Source organism: Trachypithecus francoisi, unplaced genomic scaffold, assembly GCF_009764315.1.
Source record: "Trachypithecus francoisi isolate TF-2019V2 unplaced genomic scaffold, Tfra_2.0 Lachesis_group18, whole genome shotgun sequence".
NCBI classification, from domain to species: Eukaryota; Metazoa; Chordata; class Mammalia; order Primates; family Cercopithecidae; genus Trachypithecus; species Trachypithecus francoisi.
This window is the reverse complement of record NW_022681463.1, coordinates 38108571-38127758: the sequence shown is the minus strand read 5'-3', so window position 1 is coordinate 38127758 and position 19188 is coordinate 38108571. Positions and strand designations below refer to the sequence as shown.

General features: G+C 37.8%; 2 protein-coding genes across 3 annotated transcripts in view; both read left to right on the top strand.

Annotated features, from left to right (window-relative positions):
• The first annotated feature begins 4020 nt into the window (after nt 1–4020).
• LOC117063419 (60S ribosomal protein L31-like) lies at nt 4021–4452 on the top strand. Its single transcript, XM_033177073.1, has one exon. The coding sequence runs from the start codon at nt 4054–4056 to the stop codon at nt 4450–4452; it is 399 nt and encodes a 132-aa protein (XP_033032964.1). The 5' UTR covers nt 4021–4053.
• An 8970-nt stretch (nt 4453–13422) lies between these two features.
• SLAIN1 (SLAIN motif family member 1) overlaps nt 13423–19188 on the top strand; it is a 66507-nt gene continuing 60741 nt past the window's right edge. The window contains exon 1 of one of the 2 annotated variants that reach the window (XM_033177481.1): nt 13423–14298. In XM_033177481.1, the coding sequence (XP_033033372.1) occupies nt 13664–14298 (635 nt within the window). In that variant the 5' untranslated portion in view covers nt 13423–13663. The remainder of the gene's footprint in view (nt 14299–19188) is intronic. The other variant, XM_033177482.1, reaches the window with a different exon arrangement.

The following is a 19188-nucleotide window of genomic DNA, read 5'->3' as shown; positions in this document are numbered from 1 at the left end:
AATGAAGGAGAAAGAAGGTCATTCCCAGATAAGCGAACACTGACAGAATTCATAACCATTAGAGTGGACCTACAAGAAATGCTAATGGAGTCCAATATATTGAAACAAAAAGGTGATATTTGCCATTATAAAAATACGCTAAAGTGAAAACTCTCAGGTCTTATACAACAATTACAAAGCATAGGAGGAAGACAAAGGAATCAAATGGCACCCTGACAGAACTCCACCAAACCACTAAGCAAACAGAGAAAAAAAAATAGAATTTACCAGACAACTAGATAACAATGAACAATATGACAGGAATAAAACTTCACCTATCAATATTAACATTGAATGCAAATGGATTAAATGCTCCACTTAAAAGATATATATTGGCAGAATGAATTTAAAAAACATGATCTAACTATATACTACTTACAAGAAACTCATCTTATTGGTAAAAATATAGAAACATTGAAAGTAGAGGGATGGAAAAATACATTCAATACATATGGAAACCCAAACTGAGCAGGAGTAACTATACTTATACAGAAAAAACAGACTTGCAATCCAAAACAGTAACAAACAAACAAACAAACAAACAAACTATACTTATACAGATAAAACAGACTTTCAATCCAAAACAGTAAAATGCAAACAAACAAAAAAGAAAGTCATTAGAAAATTATGAAGGATATATTAAATAAGAGAATAAAATAATCTTAAATATGTATGCTTCAAACACCATAGCACCCAGATTCATAAAACAAATATTACTAGACCTAAAGAATAAGGTACAATAATAGTGGGGGACTTTAATACCTCACTGACAGCACTAGACAGATCATTGAGACAGAAAATCAACAAACACTCTACTTAAATTAGACTTTTGACCAAATTGACCTAATAGATATATACAGAACGTTTTCCCCAACAAGTATAGAATATACATTTTTCTCATTGGCACATGGAACATTCCATATGTTAAGACAGACCATATATTAAGCCACAAAAGTCTCCATAAATTGAAAAAAAATTAAAATCATATCAAGTATCTTCCAAACAACAGCAGAATAAAACTAGAAATCAATACCAAGCGGAACTCTAGAAACTATATGAATACATGAAAGTTAAGCAACATACTCCTGAAGGAACTTTGTGTCAATGATGAAATTAAGACAGAAATTAAAAAGAAATTTTGAAATGAATGAAAATGGAGACACACAACATATCAATATCTCTAGGATACAGCAAAAGCAGTACTAAGATGCAAGTTTATAGTGTCAAACGCCTACATAAAAATAGAAAGATTACAAATTAACAACCTAATGTTGAACTTCAAGGAACTGGAAAACTAACACCAAACCAAACCTAAAGCTAGCAGAAGGAGAGGAATCACAAAGAACAGAGCAGAACTAAGTGAAATTGAGACAAAAATTACAAAGGATAAAAAACCAAAACAGAAGTTGGTTCTTTGAAAAGATAAACAAAATTGATATACCACTAGCTAGACTAACCAAGAAGAGAGAAGATCCAGATTAACATAATCAGAAATGGAAAAAGAGACGTTACAACTAATACCCCAGAAATACAAAATATTATCAGTGACTACTATGCACAACTACATGCTCATAAACCAGAAAATCTAGAGAAAATGGATAAATTCCTGGAAACATGTAACTTCCCAAGATTGAACCAGGAAATAATACAAATTCTATACAGACCAATAATGAGTAGTGAGATTGAATTAGTAATAAAAAAAAAAATCTCCCAACAAAAAAGAAGCCCCGAACCAGACAGATTCACAATCAAATTATATTACGCGTATAAGAAGAATTGGTACCAATCCTGCTGAAATTTTCCCCAAAAAATACATAAGAAGGGAATTTTCTCTAACTCATTCTATGAAGCCAGTATCATCCTGACACCAAAGCCAGGCAAGGATACAACAGAAAACGAAAACTATAGGCCAATATCTCCAATGAACACAGATGCAAAAATCCTCAACAAAATACTAGCAAACTGAATCCAACAGCACATCAAAAGATAATACACCATGGTCAGGCAGGGTTTATTCCAGGGATGCAAGAATGGTTCAACATACACAAATCAATAAATGTGATTCATCTCATAAACAGAATTAAGGACAAAAAGCATATGATCACCTCAATAGATGCAGAAAAAGCATTTGATAAAATTTGGTATCATTTTGACACCAAATTTCATGACTAAACTAGGCATAGAAGGAACATTCCTCAAAATAATAAAGGCCATATATGACAAACCCACAGCTAACATCATAATTAACAGGGAAAGGTTGGAAGCATTCCCCCTAAGAACTGTAACAAGACAAGCATGCCCACTTTTACCACTCCTATTTAACATAGTACTAGAAATCTGAGCCAGAGCACTCAGGCAAGAGAAAAAAAATAAAAGACATTCAAATAAGAAAAGAGGAAGTGAAATTATCTCTTTTTGCTGATGATATAGTCTTATATCTAAAAAACCTTAAGACTTTACTAAACATCTCTTAGATTTGATAAGTGAATTCAGTAAAGTTTCAGGATAAAAAGTCAATGTACAAAAATCTATACACATTTCTACACACCAATAATAAGTAGGATTTCTATACACTAATAATGATCAACCTGAGAAACCAAATGGGCAATTCCATTTTCAATAATTATTTAAAAAAAAAAAAAAAGGAATATATTTAACCAGGGAGGCAAATGATCTCTACAAGGAAATCTACTGATGAAAGAAACTGTGGATGACACAAGCAAATGGAGAAACATCCCATGCTCATAGATTGGAAGAATTAATATTGTTAAAATATCCAAACTGCAGAGAGCAATCTACAGATTCAATGCAATCCGTGTTAAAATACCAACATAATTTTCACAGAAATACTAAAAGATAGTCTCACATTCATATAGAACCAAAAAAGAGCTTGAATAAAATCAAAGCAATCCTGAGCAAAAAGAACAAAGCTGGAGGCGTCACATATCTGACTTAAATTATAGTACATTGTTACAGTAATCAAAATGGCACGGTACGGGTATAAAAACAAACACACGGATTAACGGAACAGAATCAAGAACCTAGAAATAAACGCACATATCTAGAGCCAACTAATCTTTGACAAAGTTGACAAGAATGCACACTGGGAAAAGATACCCTTTTTGATAGATAGTCCTGGGAAAATTGGATTGCTATATGCAGAAGAATGAAACCAGACCTCTATCACCGCACACAAAAATCAACTCAAGATGGATCAAAGGTTCCAACGTGAGACCTGAAACTATAAAAACAATAGAAGAAAACGAAGGAAAGAGTCTTCTGGACATTGGTCTCGGCAAAGAATTTATGACTAAGACCTAAGAAGTACAAGTAACTAAAACAGAAATAGGCAAACTGGACTCAATTAAACTAAAAAGCTTCTGCACAGCAGAATAAATATTCAACAAGTGAACAGACGACCTGTAGAATGGCAGGAAATATTTGCAAATTATGTATCTAACAGGGGACTGTTATCCAGAATTTACAAGGAACCCCAAAAACTCAACAACAACAATAAAAATAACCCTATTAAAAGGTGGACAGAGGACGAGAATAGGCATTTTTCAAAAGAAGACAGAAATGACGAATAAGCATATGAAACAAATTCTTAATATAACTAATCATCAAAGAAATGCTAATTAAAATCACAATGAGATACTATCTTACATCAGTCAGAATGGCTATCATTAAAAAGTCAAAAATAAAAGATATCAGCAAAGATGCAGAGAAAAAAACGCTTATACAAAGCTGGTGGAAATGTAAATTAGTAAAATCTCTACAGAAAACATTTTGGAGATTTCTCAGAGAATTAAAAATAGAACTACCATTCAGTCCAGCAATCCTACTAGGTATCTACCCAAAGGAAAGAAATCATTATATGAAAAAGATACCAACCCTCACATGTTTATTGCAGTACTATTCGCACTAGTAAAGATACGGAATCAACCTGAGTGTCCATCAACAGATGATTGGATTAAAATGTGGTGTACAGCTTTCCAACTTGGACCCGGCAGAATGGCTCCCGCAAAGAAAGGTGGAGAGAAGAAAAAGGGCCGTTCTGCCATCAACGAGGTGGTGACCCGAGAATACACCATCAACATTCACAAGCGCATCCATGGAGTGGGCTTCAAGAAGCGTGCCCCTCGGGCACTCAAAGAGATTCGGAAATTTACCACGAAGGAGATGGGAACTCCAGATGTGCGCATTGATACCAGGCTCAACAAAGCTGTCTGGGCCAAAGGAATAAGGAATGTCCCATACCGAATAAGGAATGTCCCATACCGAATCCGTGTGCGGCTGTCCAGAAAACGGAATGAGGATGAAGATTCACCAAATAAGCTCTGTACTTTGGTTTCCTATGTACCTGTTACCACCTTCAAAAATCTACAGACAGTCAGTGTGGATGAGAACTAATCGCTGATCGTCAAATACATCAAATAAAGTTGTAAAATTGAAAAAAAAAATGTGGTGTACATATTTACAATGAAATACTATCTAGTCATAAAAAAGAATGAAATCATATCTTCTGTTGCAACATGGATGGAACCAGAGGCCATTATCTTAAGTGAAGCAACTCAGAAACAAGTGGGAGCTAAATAATGTGTACACATGGACATAGAGTGTGGAATGACAGAAAGTAGAGACTCAGAAGAGCAGGAGGCCAAAAGGGGGAAGGATGATTAAAAATTGCTTAATGGGTACAATGTACATTATTGGTGACATCACCACTGAACAAATATACACATGTAACAATACTGCACGTATGCCCATTAAATTTACACACATAAAAAATGTATTCCAGATAAATAAAAGTAAATGCATAACTAGATACATTATGAGGAAATAGCAAAACACAGAGATGTTGTTAAAATCTACCAGGGAGAAAATAGAGATTACAATTAAACTTATTATTACCAGTAGATGCCAGAAGAAATAAAATTATGTCTTTAAAATTCTTAGGGAAATACCTATCTATCCAGAATTTCATTTCTAGCTAAAGCACATTCAAGGATGAAGGTAAAATAAATACATTTTCCCACAGACCCTTCCTAAAAACAAACAAACATAAAAATAATTTTTATAATAAGGAAACGGAAACACACCCAGAAGCAAGAAAGAGATAAAAGAAAAAGGCATATATAAATTGATTTTTTAAACTAGTAATTTAACTACTTACTGTTAAAATAACTATTTGTGTGTGTTGAGTTTCACCTCAAAAGAGGTGAAAGTAAAAATCTAGGAAATAATAAGTATACAGAAAAAAAGTGCCAATGAATTCTAAAATCCCTGTTCTATTCATACAAGGAAATAAATTGAAAATTTGTTAGAAAATTTTAATTCTTGAACATGATTCTTAAAAAATGAAGGGTAACTACAAATAACAGAAAAAAAAATTCATAGCATTTGGATGAGTAGAGGGAAAAATGAAATATATAAATTTAAAAATCCAAGGAAAGGTAGAAAGGGGGACAAAGTGTAGTGAAGAGAAACAAAATATTCTGATAAAAATAAGTTCAGAAATAGCAATTATTACAATAAATGTAAATACCTAATAAATAACAGCGACATAAGATTGAACGATAAAATCCAATTATATGCACCTTATGCAAATCACTTCTAAAACAAAGCAACTTAGAAAAAATCCGAAGATTAAAATTACACCCTGAAAGAAAGCTGAAGTAGCAACATTAATATTATTAATATTAGATGGAATATAGTTTAAGGTAAAAGTAATTGAATAAGAAACATTACATAAAAACAACTGGGATGCTTCAAAGAATATCTAAATCATGAACATCTATGCATAAAATATATAAAACAACAAATACATATTTTCACATATATGTTACCATAATAGCACATTTAAATACTTTTCTTTCAGTAATTGATAGATAATGAGTAGGACTGCAGAAGATTTGAATAAGGTAAGTAGGTAATTTGATTTCAAACAAATATACATAAGCTATGTATCTATATAAATATACATTTAGATACATATATTTATATTTATATGAATTATATATGTGTGTAGATACCCTGCACCCAACAAATAGAATGTAGACATACTGCTGCTCCAGTACAAATGGAACATTTTCATATATTCATAATCTACTAAGCCACAAAGGAAGTCCCATCAATTTGAAGGAATCAAATTTATACAGACTGTAATCTCTAATTACAATGCAATTAAATTAGGAAACAATAGTAAAAGATTGATTTTTAAAATATGTACACATATTATGCTGAACCAAACACACAATAACAAAGAACTCATAGCCAAACAACCACATAAAAAAAGTACAAAATTTATGAGAATCATCCAAAATATTTTAGGTGAATCTTAGCCTTCAGTTTATTCCGTAACAAGAAATACTTATGTAAAAGACCTATTGTAGTAGGCAGTGCTATACACAAAATATTTCCAGTTCTTCTGGCCATGTGGTACCATAGCATATCCCTGTTCCCTTGAGGTTAGTTGTAACCATGTCATTTGTTTTGCCACTTTTAGGCAGGAGCTTTATGAGCTACAATACAGTTGGCCAGATCACTTTTTTTTCCCTTAGCACTGTCAGAAGCATGGAGATGGAGCCTCTCTTAGCCTATGCACAGGAGCAAAGATGAACCCTGAGTCTGTATCACCCTTCTGCCTGCCCACATGTGCAGTGTAGCAGCATCAAAGGGACTGATGTCACCACCTCATTTTCAAGTTAGGCTTCCACAGTAATTCTCTGGATTTCTATCTTCTAAAAGCTGAATTAGTTTAGATTTTCTTCTTCCAATAGGCATCTGCCATTTGTTGGCCTAATCACCAAACAAACATGTAAAAATAATTTTTATAAGGAAACAGACCCAGAGGTAAGAGAGATATAAGAAAAAATGCAGGTATAAATTGATTTTTAAGCTAGTAATTTAACTATTTACTGATTTTTGTTTGTTTGTTTGTTATTTTTTTCTGTCTCCAGTCTTCTAGTAGTATCAGAGCTTTCAGACACAGTTTCCATGTACTAATACAAATTGCTTATAAATACCATCAAGTAAAGCCCAGAGTCTGAAAACAGAGGCTTTCAGCTGGTTATAAATCTGGAAAACTGTACTCTGTCTTAATTCTCCCTTATCCTACCAATTTGACCATCCCTTAGTTACCAGAACCTTTCATCTTTGAACGTTTTGCATTTTCTTGGAAGACAACGACAGCTTTCATAAAGTATTCTATGACAATTGACACATATCTTTTTTTCTGAAAATAAACAAAAAACATTCCTGAAGATTAAAAAAAAAAAATATCTGTAATCACAATGACCCAATCCTTCTCTGACAGGATTATAATCATTGTTTCTGTGAAGGATCCAGGATGAGCTATTGTAGTTGAAACACAGATCACCCCTCTATAATATCATTGTTACTCTTTTCTGAAAATTCATTATGTGCACAGACCATGAATATGCACTAATTGAAGGTTTGTTTTGAATAAACTTGCAGCAATTTCTCTGAAACTGACTTATAACTTTCAGAATGTGAGGATTTGGCGAAGAGAATGGTGTACTATTTTCTGTGGGCTGCCTTCCATTGCAATTTACTTAGATTCCAAGAGTCATGTCCTTGCACCTGTGTCAGATTCTGTTATGAGAACAAAAAGATCCACTATCAGGAGGGCTTGTTGCCCTGCCATGTCACACAGACTTCCAAATGATTTCTAGCTTTTGTTTGTAACACTTAGATGTGATGGCATTTTTTTTTTCAGAGGAGTTTTATAAAAGCTCTGTAAATTATCAAAGAAAACTAACCATTTTCAATTAAAGAAAAAAAATCGACCACATTGACTTTTATGATGAGAGAAACATTTGAGGAAAATGAGAAAATAAATCCCAATAGTTTCAAAAGCTTTAGAATAGATAGCCAACGTGATGGTAGGATAAATTACTATATTTTTCCAGCTAGATTCAAATTATACCGAATTCATTCTTCTCTGTAAAGTTAAATTTTGAAAAATAAAGGTGCTTTTATGTAAGATGTTATTTTTCAAAGTTTAAGTAATCTTGGGCACTTATTTTTAAGAAAAGCAAATCTTGTTCAAAAATGTCTATTTGCTTTAGGTAAAAAAGTTTCAGATTTTTAATAAAAGTCCCTGATGGTTTTTTTTTTTTAATTTTTGAACTTCAAAACATTTCCAAAACCAGTATTGGATCTGTTTGGGTTTGATATAGTTCGTGGCATTGTTTCTTTTACGTATTCTTAAAAGTGGTATTGACATTTGAAGAATCCAAATGGCTAGAAATGCAAAATAGGACAGTGATAATTTATGCTGTTTTAGTCATCTGCTCAGAAATGCACACTGAATGAATAGCCATTGTACTGTCAAAAATGTTGTACCAGCACTGGGAACTTTGTTGATCTTGGAAGCTTACTGTTTTCTAATCTGTGCTTGGTGACCTTTAAAGTTCCAGTAATATTTGCCTGTTAATGAATCAGACTTTGTTCAAGGCATTCCATTGACTGATTTTGCATTAGTCAATAGTTTTTATTTAAAAGCCACAAGGACCAGAGCAGAGTACTCTGCTTGGTGCTGCTTAAGACCTAAAAAGAGATACTACAGTTTAGGAGCTTGGACTCTGAAATCAGACTACTTAGCTTCAAAACCTGGCTCTGCCACTTATGGCTGGGTAACTGTGGGCAAATTGACCTCTCTGTGCCTCAGTTTTCTCATTTATAAAATAAGTATCTCAAGGAGTTGTTTGATCATTAAATAACTTAATACATGTAAAGGGTTTAGAGCAATTCTTGGCATTTAGTAAGCACTAGATAGCTTCTAAGATAAATTATAGAAAGTTTCTTTCTAATGGCAGTAGTACATATGTGAGCTATTCATAAAAACAAAACGAATTGACCACAGAGGAAAGGATATTGATTAAGAATTAGAGCTGGGTACTATATCCTAGTTTTCATCCCATGCGGACTGATAAATGAATTCACACTTGCCCTGATGCCTTACCTAACAGCTTGATGAGGAGAACCAAATGAGATAATGAATTCTCTTAAATGAGGAGATCCAAATGAGATAATGGATTCCTTCCTTCCTTCCTTCCTTCCTTCCTTCCTTCTTCTTTCTTTTCTTTTTTCCCTCTCTTCCTCCCTTCCTGCCTTTGTTCCTCTCTCTCTTTCTTTTAGAGATAAAGTATCACTATGTTCCCCAAGCTGGCCTTGAATTCCTGGGCTCTAGCAATCCTTTCTCAGCCTCCTGAGTAGGTGGGACTACAGACACATGCCTCCATGCCTGGTTGAAATAATGTTTACTTTCTACTCGAAGCCTTCCCCAAATTTTTAGCCAAATTGCTCCTTCTTGATCACTCCTTATGCTGTTTATTTATATTTTCATTATGATACATAACACTAGTTTTTGTGTTATAGTTAGTTATTTATATGCTTCTTTCTCCAACTAGATAAGTTCTTGATGGTGGAGACACTGGTTTCTTACTCACTTCTTAAAACTCATCTAGCATCTGAAAATAATAGACATGTAATGAGTGTTTATTTAAAGGAGCTCTTACAGGTATAGCTTGACAAATCAACAGAATGATTATTGTTACTATTATTATTATTGTAACTACCACCATATGTGACTTTACAGGGTATAATTATGTGCGTTTGGGCATGAATATGAGTAGTAGAGTTGGGTGGGGTTAGAATGGAGCAACTCACACAGGGATTTTTTAAAAATAAATTCTGACTTCTTGTATTTCTGTTTTCTCTTTCCATAATCTCCCTACATTAAAATATAACACATTAGGTGCAGCAAGTATTTTCCTGGCTATTAACAGGGTCAGATATAAAATAATTGATTATTATGGGATCTGCAAAAAGCCTCTAGTCTTCCCATGTTGTTACCTTATGATAAATGAGGTTTATGGAAATAGCTAATTATGTGTTTGTCTAAATTCCAGCTAGAACTTGGGGATTTATTTGTTGATTCATTTATCCTTTAACATTTTTTGAGTATTTCTTTGCCATGTGCTAGACACTATGCTAGGCACTGCACATGGGCAATGGGACCTGCAGTGTTCAAGTCTATTCTGTATGTATAAACAAGAATCTCCATGAAGATGCGTAAGAATCACTCAAACACCGTGGTTCAAATCGACTTGAAAATACAGTTGGGGATCTTTGATCTTAGTGAACACATTAGGCTATTTTCTTTTCTTGCAGTAATTGGATCTATAAACTTGAATTAATGTATACTCATATTAGGGTATGTCAGCTGTACTGATCGCAAAATTTAAACATATGAATCTTACTCTAGGAGAAATTTTACTCTGGCCCACGAGCAACTGCTAAGAACCATCATTTTCATGACTGAACTTGGGCAGTAACATAACCTTGTAAGCTCATCTGTAAAACTGGGATAATAACAGGCTGTTTCTCAGTTTCCTTGCAGAATTATTTTTATATACTCAAGAAGAACCTATGGTGCTTTTGTGATTCTGTTGCTCGATCTATTTAATGTTCATAGACACTATTAGAAATATATGTGAAAAATATAAATTAAAATAAGTTCATATTCTCTCTTAAAATTCACTAGAGTGATGGTAGTTCTGAAGTGTAATTAATAGAGAGAAATGTGCATATCTTTTTTTTTTTTTTTTTTGAGATGGAGTCTCGCTCTGTCACCCAAGCTGGAGTGCAGTGGCCAGATCTCAGCTCACTGCAAGCTCCGCCTCCCGGGTTCACGCCATTCTCCTGCCTCAGCCTCCCGAGTAGCTGGGACTACAGGCGCCCGCCACCTCGCCCGGCTAGTTTTTTGTATTTTTTAGTAGAGACGGGGTTTCACCGTGTTAGCTAGGATGGTCTCGATCTCCTGACCTTGTGATCCGCCCGCCTCGGCCTCCCAAAGTGCTGGGATTACAGGCTTGAGCCACCGCGCCCGGCCGAAATGTGCATATCTTTATCCAGTTTTGAATGTGTGATATATGGATGTTTCACATTACCTTATGGTGTATCAAATGTATGCTTAAAGCACAAACTTTTAAATGAGACATGCACTTTCATTTCTCATATCTTCTTTGTAAACCTCTGAAATCACCTACATATTTTATTTAAAATGAAAACACTACAATTGAGCAACTACAGCATGCAATCTCTTTCAAAACACAAAGCTTACTAATTTGCATCAAAATAAAAAATCAAGACTGCTTAATTAAAACCTTGACACCATCAACCTCTTTAATTATACGTTAAAGAGACTGGCAGCCTGGAGACACCAAGTTGAAATCAGTGTGCATTTTGAGTGTCTCTGGTGTGTGTACATGTGCAATTCACAAAAGGGAAAAAAAGAGGAGCATTAAGAGAAAGCAAAAACATTATTTAAATTTTCTTTGGACATAAATAATTTCACACTTTTAAAACAGGTAGGAAAAAGGCAAATTTGTCTTTTCAGAAGAATAATGCAGACTAGAATTGTTAAACAATGTTTCATCTCTTTTCTACGTCTAAATTTCAATGCATGCTTTCTTTTTAAAGAACAAAGATTTTTATGATAATTATTACTTAGAAAACAGGGTTCAAAAGCTTGACTACTGCTTGTTGGATGTATATAGACCATATTGGGTAAATGAACGAGGAGAGGGCTGTTTCTCTCCTTCTTTTGAGTGTATATAAATTGGGCAGTAAAATGACTGCTTTTCTTTACATGTTAATTCTTGTTGTCTTCACTATTATGTGCCTATTCCCAATTTCTTTCGCTAGTATGGGACCCAGCAGCTCTTTGTTCTCATTGTGTCTGTCGTCTCCCTTTCTTTGTGTTGCAGGGATACTGCTACCCGCATCTGCCACTGAGCATGCGGGAAAAATCCTTCAATAGATTCTTTACTTAGGACTTTCAGTAGTATAACTCCACTTTTCCAGGTTTTGGTAATAACCAAAAAAATCGTAAAGATAGACGGAAACTTGGAAAGGTGATGGGTGATACAGGTGGTTAGGTGGTGGGCTAGCAAGCTGGAATGCCGGGAAGGTTAAGGGAGTCATCACACGCATTTATGTAATTTAGGGAAGGTCTCACCAAGCATGTTAAATGCAAAACATCCACCCTGCACACAGAAGCTGGAGATGTAGATTAACAATTGAGAAGATACAAGTGTTTCTGAGCAGGAAGACACAAAACCGTATCTAAAACCAATAGATACAATGTATTAGCAGTTCCAGAGAAACGAGGTACATTGTCACAAAGATTGGTATGTAAAGTCCCTAGCAAGGGCTTTCACTAGATAGTATATCATCTGAGGATGAGAACCAGTGGTGTAGATTTTTCTCATAATATAATCTCAGGTTTTCCTCTGATTGTGTTAAACACTCAAAATGCTAAGTCAGTATTCTTTGAACACAACTCGATAAATTCTTCTGCTTAAAACCTCTTTTAAAAAAGCAGATTTGCTCATGGTTTCCAAGTGGTAAGAAATAGCAGGTTTGCAGGTGAGATTAAAGGGTATTGGGTAGAAATCTGAGGTTTTCTGCTTTCCGCTTTCCCCCCAGCAGGACTGACTTTAATAACTCATACATTATTTAACAGAAGGCGCACTAAACAATTTTACTCATATTCCTCTCCATAACCATTTTTGCCTATTGTACTCACTGCCCGCATCACGAGCTCTTAGAATGGTTCCTGGCACAGAGTAGGTGCTCAAAGATCTTTTGTTTGGAGAATGCGTGAATATATATAACATGAAAAAAAAAAAGTAGTTCTTCTTTTATTGTGGCAAACAATGGTGGTAACAGTTCAAATTTGACTATTTTAGAATAAATACTTAAGTAAACACTTGTCTCCTTAGCAGCTGGCCACTCTACCTCTTAGAGAGAGGGCTTTCTTCTCTTTCTCCTGTCTCCCACCATTTTGTTTCTCTATTACCCATGAGTACATGAGTGGCATCGTCCCAAAGCCTTTCTGTTCCCCCATCCACTTGTCGATTTTCAGAATAAGGATCCCCAGCCTTTAAGTTTTCTATAGGATTCCTTAGTCAGTGACTATTAAACGCTGTCATGGAGCCTAACAGAGAGCTGGGAAGGAAGCAAACCAGCGGGCCCTAGGTGCATTCCTCGAGGGCCAGCACCTGCAGCTGCTTTTTTGGGAACCCCCTGGCCCCCCGCACCTGGCTCAGAGACCCGCGCAGTTCGCTTTCCCGGCAGCGGCAGGATGTGCCTGTGGCGGGAAAGTTCAGGCCAGGTCCAATCAGGCACCTGGGATTAGGTAGCAAGGGTGGGTGCGGCTCCCCGGCCCCCACCAGGGCTGCCGGCCCCGCCCCCTGGGTGGGCTTCCCCACGGTTCTCCGCCCCCCCCCGCCCCGCCCCCTCGGCACTCTCGCCCCGCCCCGCCCCGGTGCCGCGGCTAAAACCCGGAGCCGCCGCGACGCCTAGGGGACTGGAGGGACGCACTGAGCATGTGCAGATCAGCTCGGTGGTGGCTGCTGCGGCCGGAGGCTAGGGCCCGGTGCTGATGCGAACCGCCGGCTCGGCCTCAGCCCGCGCGTGGTCGGCCCCCCAGGCTGGGGCGGCAGGAAAGGAGCCGTAGCCTCCCTGTGGCCCGAGGAGCCGGCGCGGCGGCGCGCACTCCCCGGCGGCCGCGGCGCCCTCGGGGCCCACGATGATGGCGGAGCAGGTGAAATGCGCCTCGGCGGGGGTCAGCTCTGGAGCGGGCTCCGGGCCGGTGGTGAACGCGGAGCTGGAGGTGAAGAAGCTGCAGGAGCTGGTGCGCAAGCTGGAGAAGCAGAACGAGCAGCTGCGGAGTCGAGCGGCAAGCGCGGCCGCCGCCCCGCACCTGCTGCTGCTGCCGCCGCCGCCACCCGCCGCGCCGCCCCCCGCCGGGGCCTGCAGCCCATTGGGTCCTCGGAGCCCCCCGGCCGCCACGGTCACCGCCGCGGCCTCAGGGGGCCTGGGGCTCGGGTTGGCGCTGGGCGCGGGGGGCGGTGGCGGTGGCGGCAGCGGCAGTGGCAGCGGCGGTGGCTCCAGTCCCGCGTTCCCGGGCACCTTCTGCCTGCCTAGCCCCGCGCCCTCCCTGCTTTGCAGCCTGGCGCAGCCACCCGAGGCGCCCTTCGTCTACTTCAAGCCGGCAGCGGGCTTCTTTGGCGCGGGCGGTGGCGGGCCGGAGCCGGGGGGCGCGGGGACGCCGCCGGGGGGAGCTGCAGCGCCGCCCTCGCCGGCCCCCACGCTGCTGGACGAGGTGGAACTGCTGGATCTGGAGAGCATAGCTGCCTGGCGGGACGAGGACGACTACACCTGGTACTGCCTGGCTCCGCTCCCTCCCCGAGACCCTGGCCTCGGGGGCTGCGGGCACCGGGGAGCGGGGGCGGGGACGGACGGGGGGTCCCCTGCGGCAGCCGGCGTGACTCCTCGCGGCTCCTGGAGGGGCCGATCCAGCAGGTGTCGAGCCAGGCGGTGACATTTCCCACGATGAGGCTTCTCACGAAGGCAGAAACCTGTTTTCTAATCGCTCCGACTGCGGATGAACCGCCCCCTCCCCCACCCCGCCTCCCGCCCCCGATCTGTTTGCTGATTGTTGGGTCCCAAACTCCTTGTTAGCATTAAGTGCAAAATCCAAGTCATCTTGTCATTTTGCTTAGTGCTGGTCTTTTCCCCAGTGTTTTCGGAGGGATGACGGGGGATGGTAGGGGTTGGCCTCTGTCTGCGACTGTGACTGTTCTTTCGTTTTAAACGAACGATGGACAGGATTTGCGTGCTCTTCCTCCTCAGGTGGCATCGGAAGCCGCGCAGTGATGGATCTCTCTTTACAGAGAGGTTCGTTCTTACTGTTTGAATTTTGCAGTCGTGTGCCCTTTTGCGCTGCATTTTCATTGAAATCTTACTTTCAGAGACTGACTTGTTTTTTAAAATGGGGTGACCTCACTGGCTTTCCCATAAATAGTGCCAATAAACAGGACTTTTCTTGGAGTGGAATGAACAGGTGGGAGGGACTTTTTTTTTTTTTTTTAAACCTAGGCACCAAGGAACTGTCTTTAAGTTTTAAAATTAAACTGTAGAAGAAAAGTGAGATTAGAGAAGCCTTATTTTCTTATTTCTTGGAAACTTTTTAGCTTGGTTATCAGAAAACTTGAGGCTGACAGCAATTATTCAGTTGACATCTGGTTAGCACTGTCTACTTTCCACGAATGGGTAACTTTAGGGGGAGGCATCCAATTCCTTTATGATGTATTTTTTCTTGCTGCTTGCTCATGGGGTAATAGTCATTTCAAGACTGACTTCTTTTGGTTGGTTCCCATTTTCTGTGGTCACCAGATATATAGGATATGTTTCAGATAAGATGGAACTTGGGTTCCTGCAAGGAAAATGAGCAGCATTCACCTCTACATTGCAGAGGCATGAAGAATAGTTTTAGTCCTTCTTTACCTTAGGTCCTTTTTATGTAGGACCCTTTCTGTTTTTGCAAGCTGGGTTTTCATTACTTGCTTTGTGTCTCTGTTGCGTGATTGCATGGAAGGGATTGGGAAATGGAGATCCTTACTGGCTTCCTATTGGGAAGCTTGCCTTACATTCTATCATGTGAGAGCTCTAACTGTAAAATGCATTAGTTAATTGGTTTGATTCAAGAATCAAAATATATGGAGCTATAGTAAGCCTTTCAGAGGTGTATTCATCATCCACCTTAACACTTTTTGGCAGCTGTGCAGGTAGCTCAAGGTGTAAAAAAAAAAACAAACAACTCATCACTCTCTGGAACTTTAAGCCATTCTTTCAAAGCTGCACCCTTATTTCTATAAAGCCCGGGGTGTATTATAATCTCAGTTTCAGCCTGAATGTGGTACTAGAAAATGCTCTCATGATGGTCCTTAGATTTCACTAATAACTCTCAGCCCTTATGCCACTTTCAAATTATTTTAGGTTGATTTAGTCCTTATTTAGCCTTTTCTTATGGTATGTATGTAAACAGTGGAAGGAAACTTGTTTGTATTTTTGATGGGGAGATATATGGGATCAGTTTTATGCTTAAAATATTTGCATTTTAAAATTTATTATGATATTGCTTGTATATTAGATTAGTAATCTATTAATAACTTTTCTTCTTTTGAATGGATTTCTGTCATATGTAGTTAGCATCCTTCTATTGCTAGTATTTTGGTACCTAGGCTTTTTTTTTTATAGTTTGATTTTGTCCGAATAGCATTGAAATAACCAACTTTAACAGAAATCACCTACTTAGTGGTATTAGTATATTAACTCTTCAGATGGTTTGAAGCAAATCAAAGTTGAAGCAGGCTCTATTTCATTCAACAAGTATACAGGTGAATAAATCAAAGCCTTGATGCTTTACAAATGTTTCTAGAGACAAATGGCAGAAAATCTTCCTGAAAACAAGCCTGGGATTAGAATTCCAGGTGGAAAAACAAGGAGGGTTCATTAATCTTGATTTACATAATTTTATTTTATTAGTACATTTTATGCATCAATTTTTTTTTGTGTTGCAAATCTTTTTGATGAAGACAATATCAACAGGGTTTAATTTTGAAAGTTTAACCCACTTGTTAATGCTTGCAAAGCACTCTGAAGTTCCTTTATCACTGTAGACTATAGTGTCCCTGTCGTGTGGTCCCACAAATAGAGTGCTGTTCATTTGGATTCCCTGATATGTTTGCAGGATGGCAACTTACTTTTATTTCCTGTGTTTATTAAGCAACAACTGGAGTGGGTATGTAGTACCTTATTTTAAAAATATTTAAAACTACAAGTTTTACATGTTCATTGTAAAAAAACTAAAACATAGACGTAGGTATAAGGTCACAAAAATTCTCTTTCTTGTCCCCAATTTATTGGGGACAAGAAATTCACCCTGTTAATACTCAGAATTCACCCTGTTAATACTCTGTAGATCCTTCAAGATAAAAAATATAATTACACAAATCAATATACAAACATATACACATCAGTTTTTTTTAACGCTTGCCTTTCATTGAACATACCTTGGACATTTGTGTGTTCATGTGACTTCACATCTCCCAGTAACAATGGCATCATTATTAGAGTAACAATATTAAGGAACAAGTTACTGTTACCTGTATCACCTACAGTTTTTCATGCATTTTCATTATGATTTCATCCTAATGGGTTAAACAAAATTTATTTGCTTATTTATTCAGAATAGTACTTCCTGCTAAAATGTCATGTGTTCAGGAAAGTTTACAAATGTAGATTAATCACTGAATATTTTAGCTATTCTTTAAGTATATCTTTTCTAATAAAACCTTAGAATACATTACTTTCCTTTTATTAACAACTTGGACAAAATTTGGGTTAAGAGTTATGTGTATAAGGAAAATCGTGACTAACAGAACCAATCTTTTTATGATAGTTCATTAGTTAATGATTAACCAGGTCTTTGAGATCTTTTTTCTGAATAATTATTTAACCTATAAGGAGTATCTTAAAAAAAAAAAAAAGCTTTAAAGACAATGGCATGTTACGCTTTCCCTTTGGACAAAAAACTTTGATGAAGCAATATTCTTATTTCTTTGAATATTTATCTTAATTGAATTTTAAGTCTTGAATGTTGCCTTAATACTACCTGATTATCCTAGCACAGTACTGCTGGAATTAAGTGTCTCAGAAACTTAAAGATGATGGCAATTCCAGGACCTGATTTCTTAAGTCCTCTTATGGCCCTATAGTAAAACTCTCATCCTGCTATACTGATTCCTCAGTTATCTTACTAATTTGATAGGCTTAGCTCTCTGGAAGGCCATTGGCTAGAAAGGAAAAGGGAAAAGTCTCAATATCAGAAGCAAATAAAAAGCTCAAAGGGACTAAAATATCCATGCATACATGGGACACAGTGTAATTGGATGCTTTTTCTATCTATGGAAGAAATGTTTTTAAGATTCATATTTGTCCCAATGTCACCAGACTGTGAAGCACCAGAGGAGAAACAGAGTAAGTTAGAGTGGTCTGAAGTGGCAATGGGAGCCATTAGCTAACTGCATACTAGATCTTCCTATAACCTGTTTCAGCTCTCTTATTTCAGTGTTGAGGGACAGGAGCTCTGAGGCGAAATGGTTTATGTAAGCTCTTCTAGTTACTGATGGAGTTCAGACTAAAATTCAGATTATTTGTCCAGATTCAGAAGTGTTTACATCAATTGACATATTTTTCCCCCAGAGCAAGCTGTGTAACTCATTAGTAAATTTATAAAGTCAATTTAGTGGATTGACCAGCATTTTCAAAAAGTGAAGTGCAGTAGAATAGAAAATCAGAGTTTATCATATCTTATAATACAATGCTTGCTTTGATTAAATGTGTTTCAGTTTTACGGATGTGGAAATATTAAATGTATTTTTGCATTATGATCAAAGTTAGCAAAACTCTCCACTGTTTGAAAGCAAAATGGAGAAAGCAGGTGGAAAAGCACTGAAGATAGTATGGTACTCTGAAGGGAAGTTAGGTCTTGCACACCTCAACCAGGAAGATGGTTCTATATGAGAAAATGCCACGATGAAAATAAGCCAGCCAATATAAAATACAGCCATGTAAGAAGGCTTTATTTTAGTAGAATGACAATTAGCAGAACATTGAGACTATATAAACAGGATGTGGCAAGGATTTTAAACTTTCCCAACTGGGAAAGACAGTAGAAAAGTTGTTAATTATAAAAGGAAAAATGGTGACTTGTACAAATTAAGGGAAATTTAATGAATGAGATATTCATCTTCCACATGTAATACCAAGACCCCAGACAGCTGGCTAACATCATTGCCAATTTTTCATCAAAGCTGTTGAACACCTTGTAGTATACATATGGCACAGCTAAATTAGACCACCTAAACTGTTTTTTGCATAATTGATTTTCAGTGAAAAGACCAGAGGGTGCTTCCCTTTCTGACAGTGCTAATTGAAAATGTACAATGTTTTCTAGGAGCAAATGGAATTGACTGAAGTGTATGACGTGTGTTTGAAATACGTAACTTTTAAATGTTGAAGTGAGGTGCTGAAGTAGTTTAGCTCTAACTGGGTAAGTCAGGGTTGGGGATGGAGGGAAAGTTTGTTATAGGACAGCTTAGTAAGTAAAGCTTGAACTTCATGTATCTTTTTAAGAGACTGTTGGAATTAAGTGTTGTAAGCGGCTATCTAGATTGATCCTAGCAGGTGCCAGTGACTCAAACACTG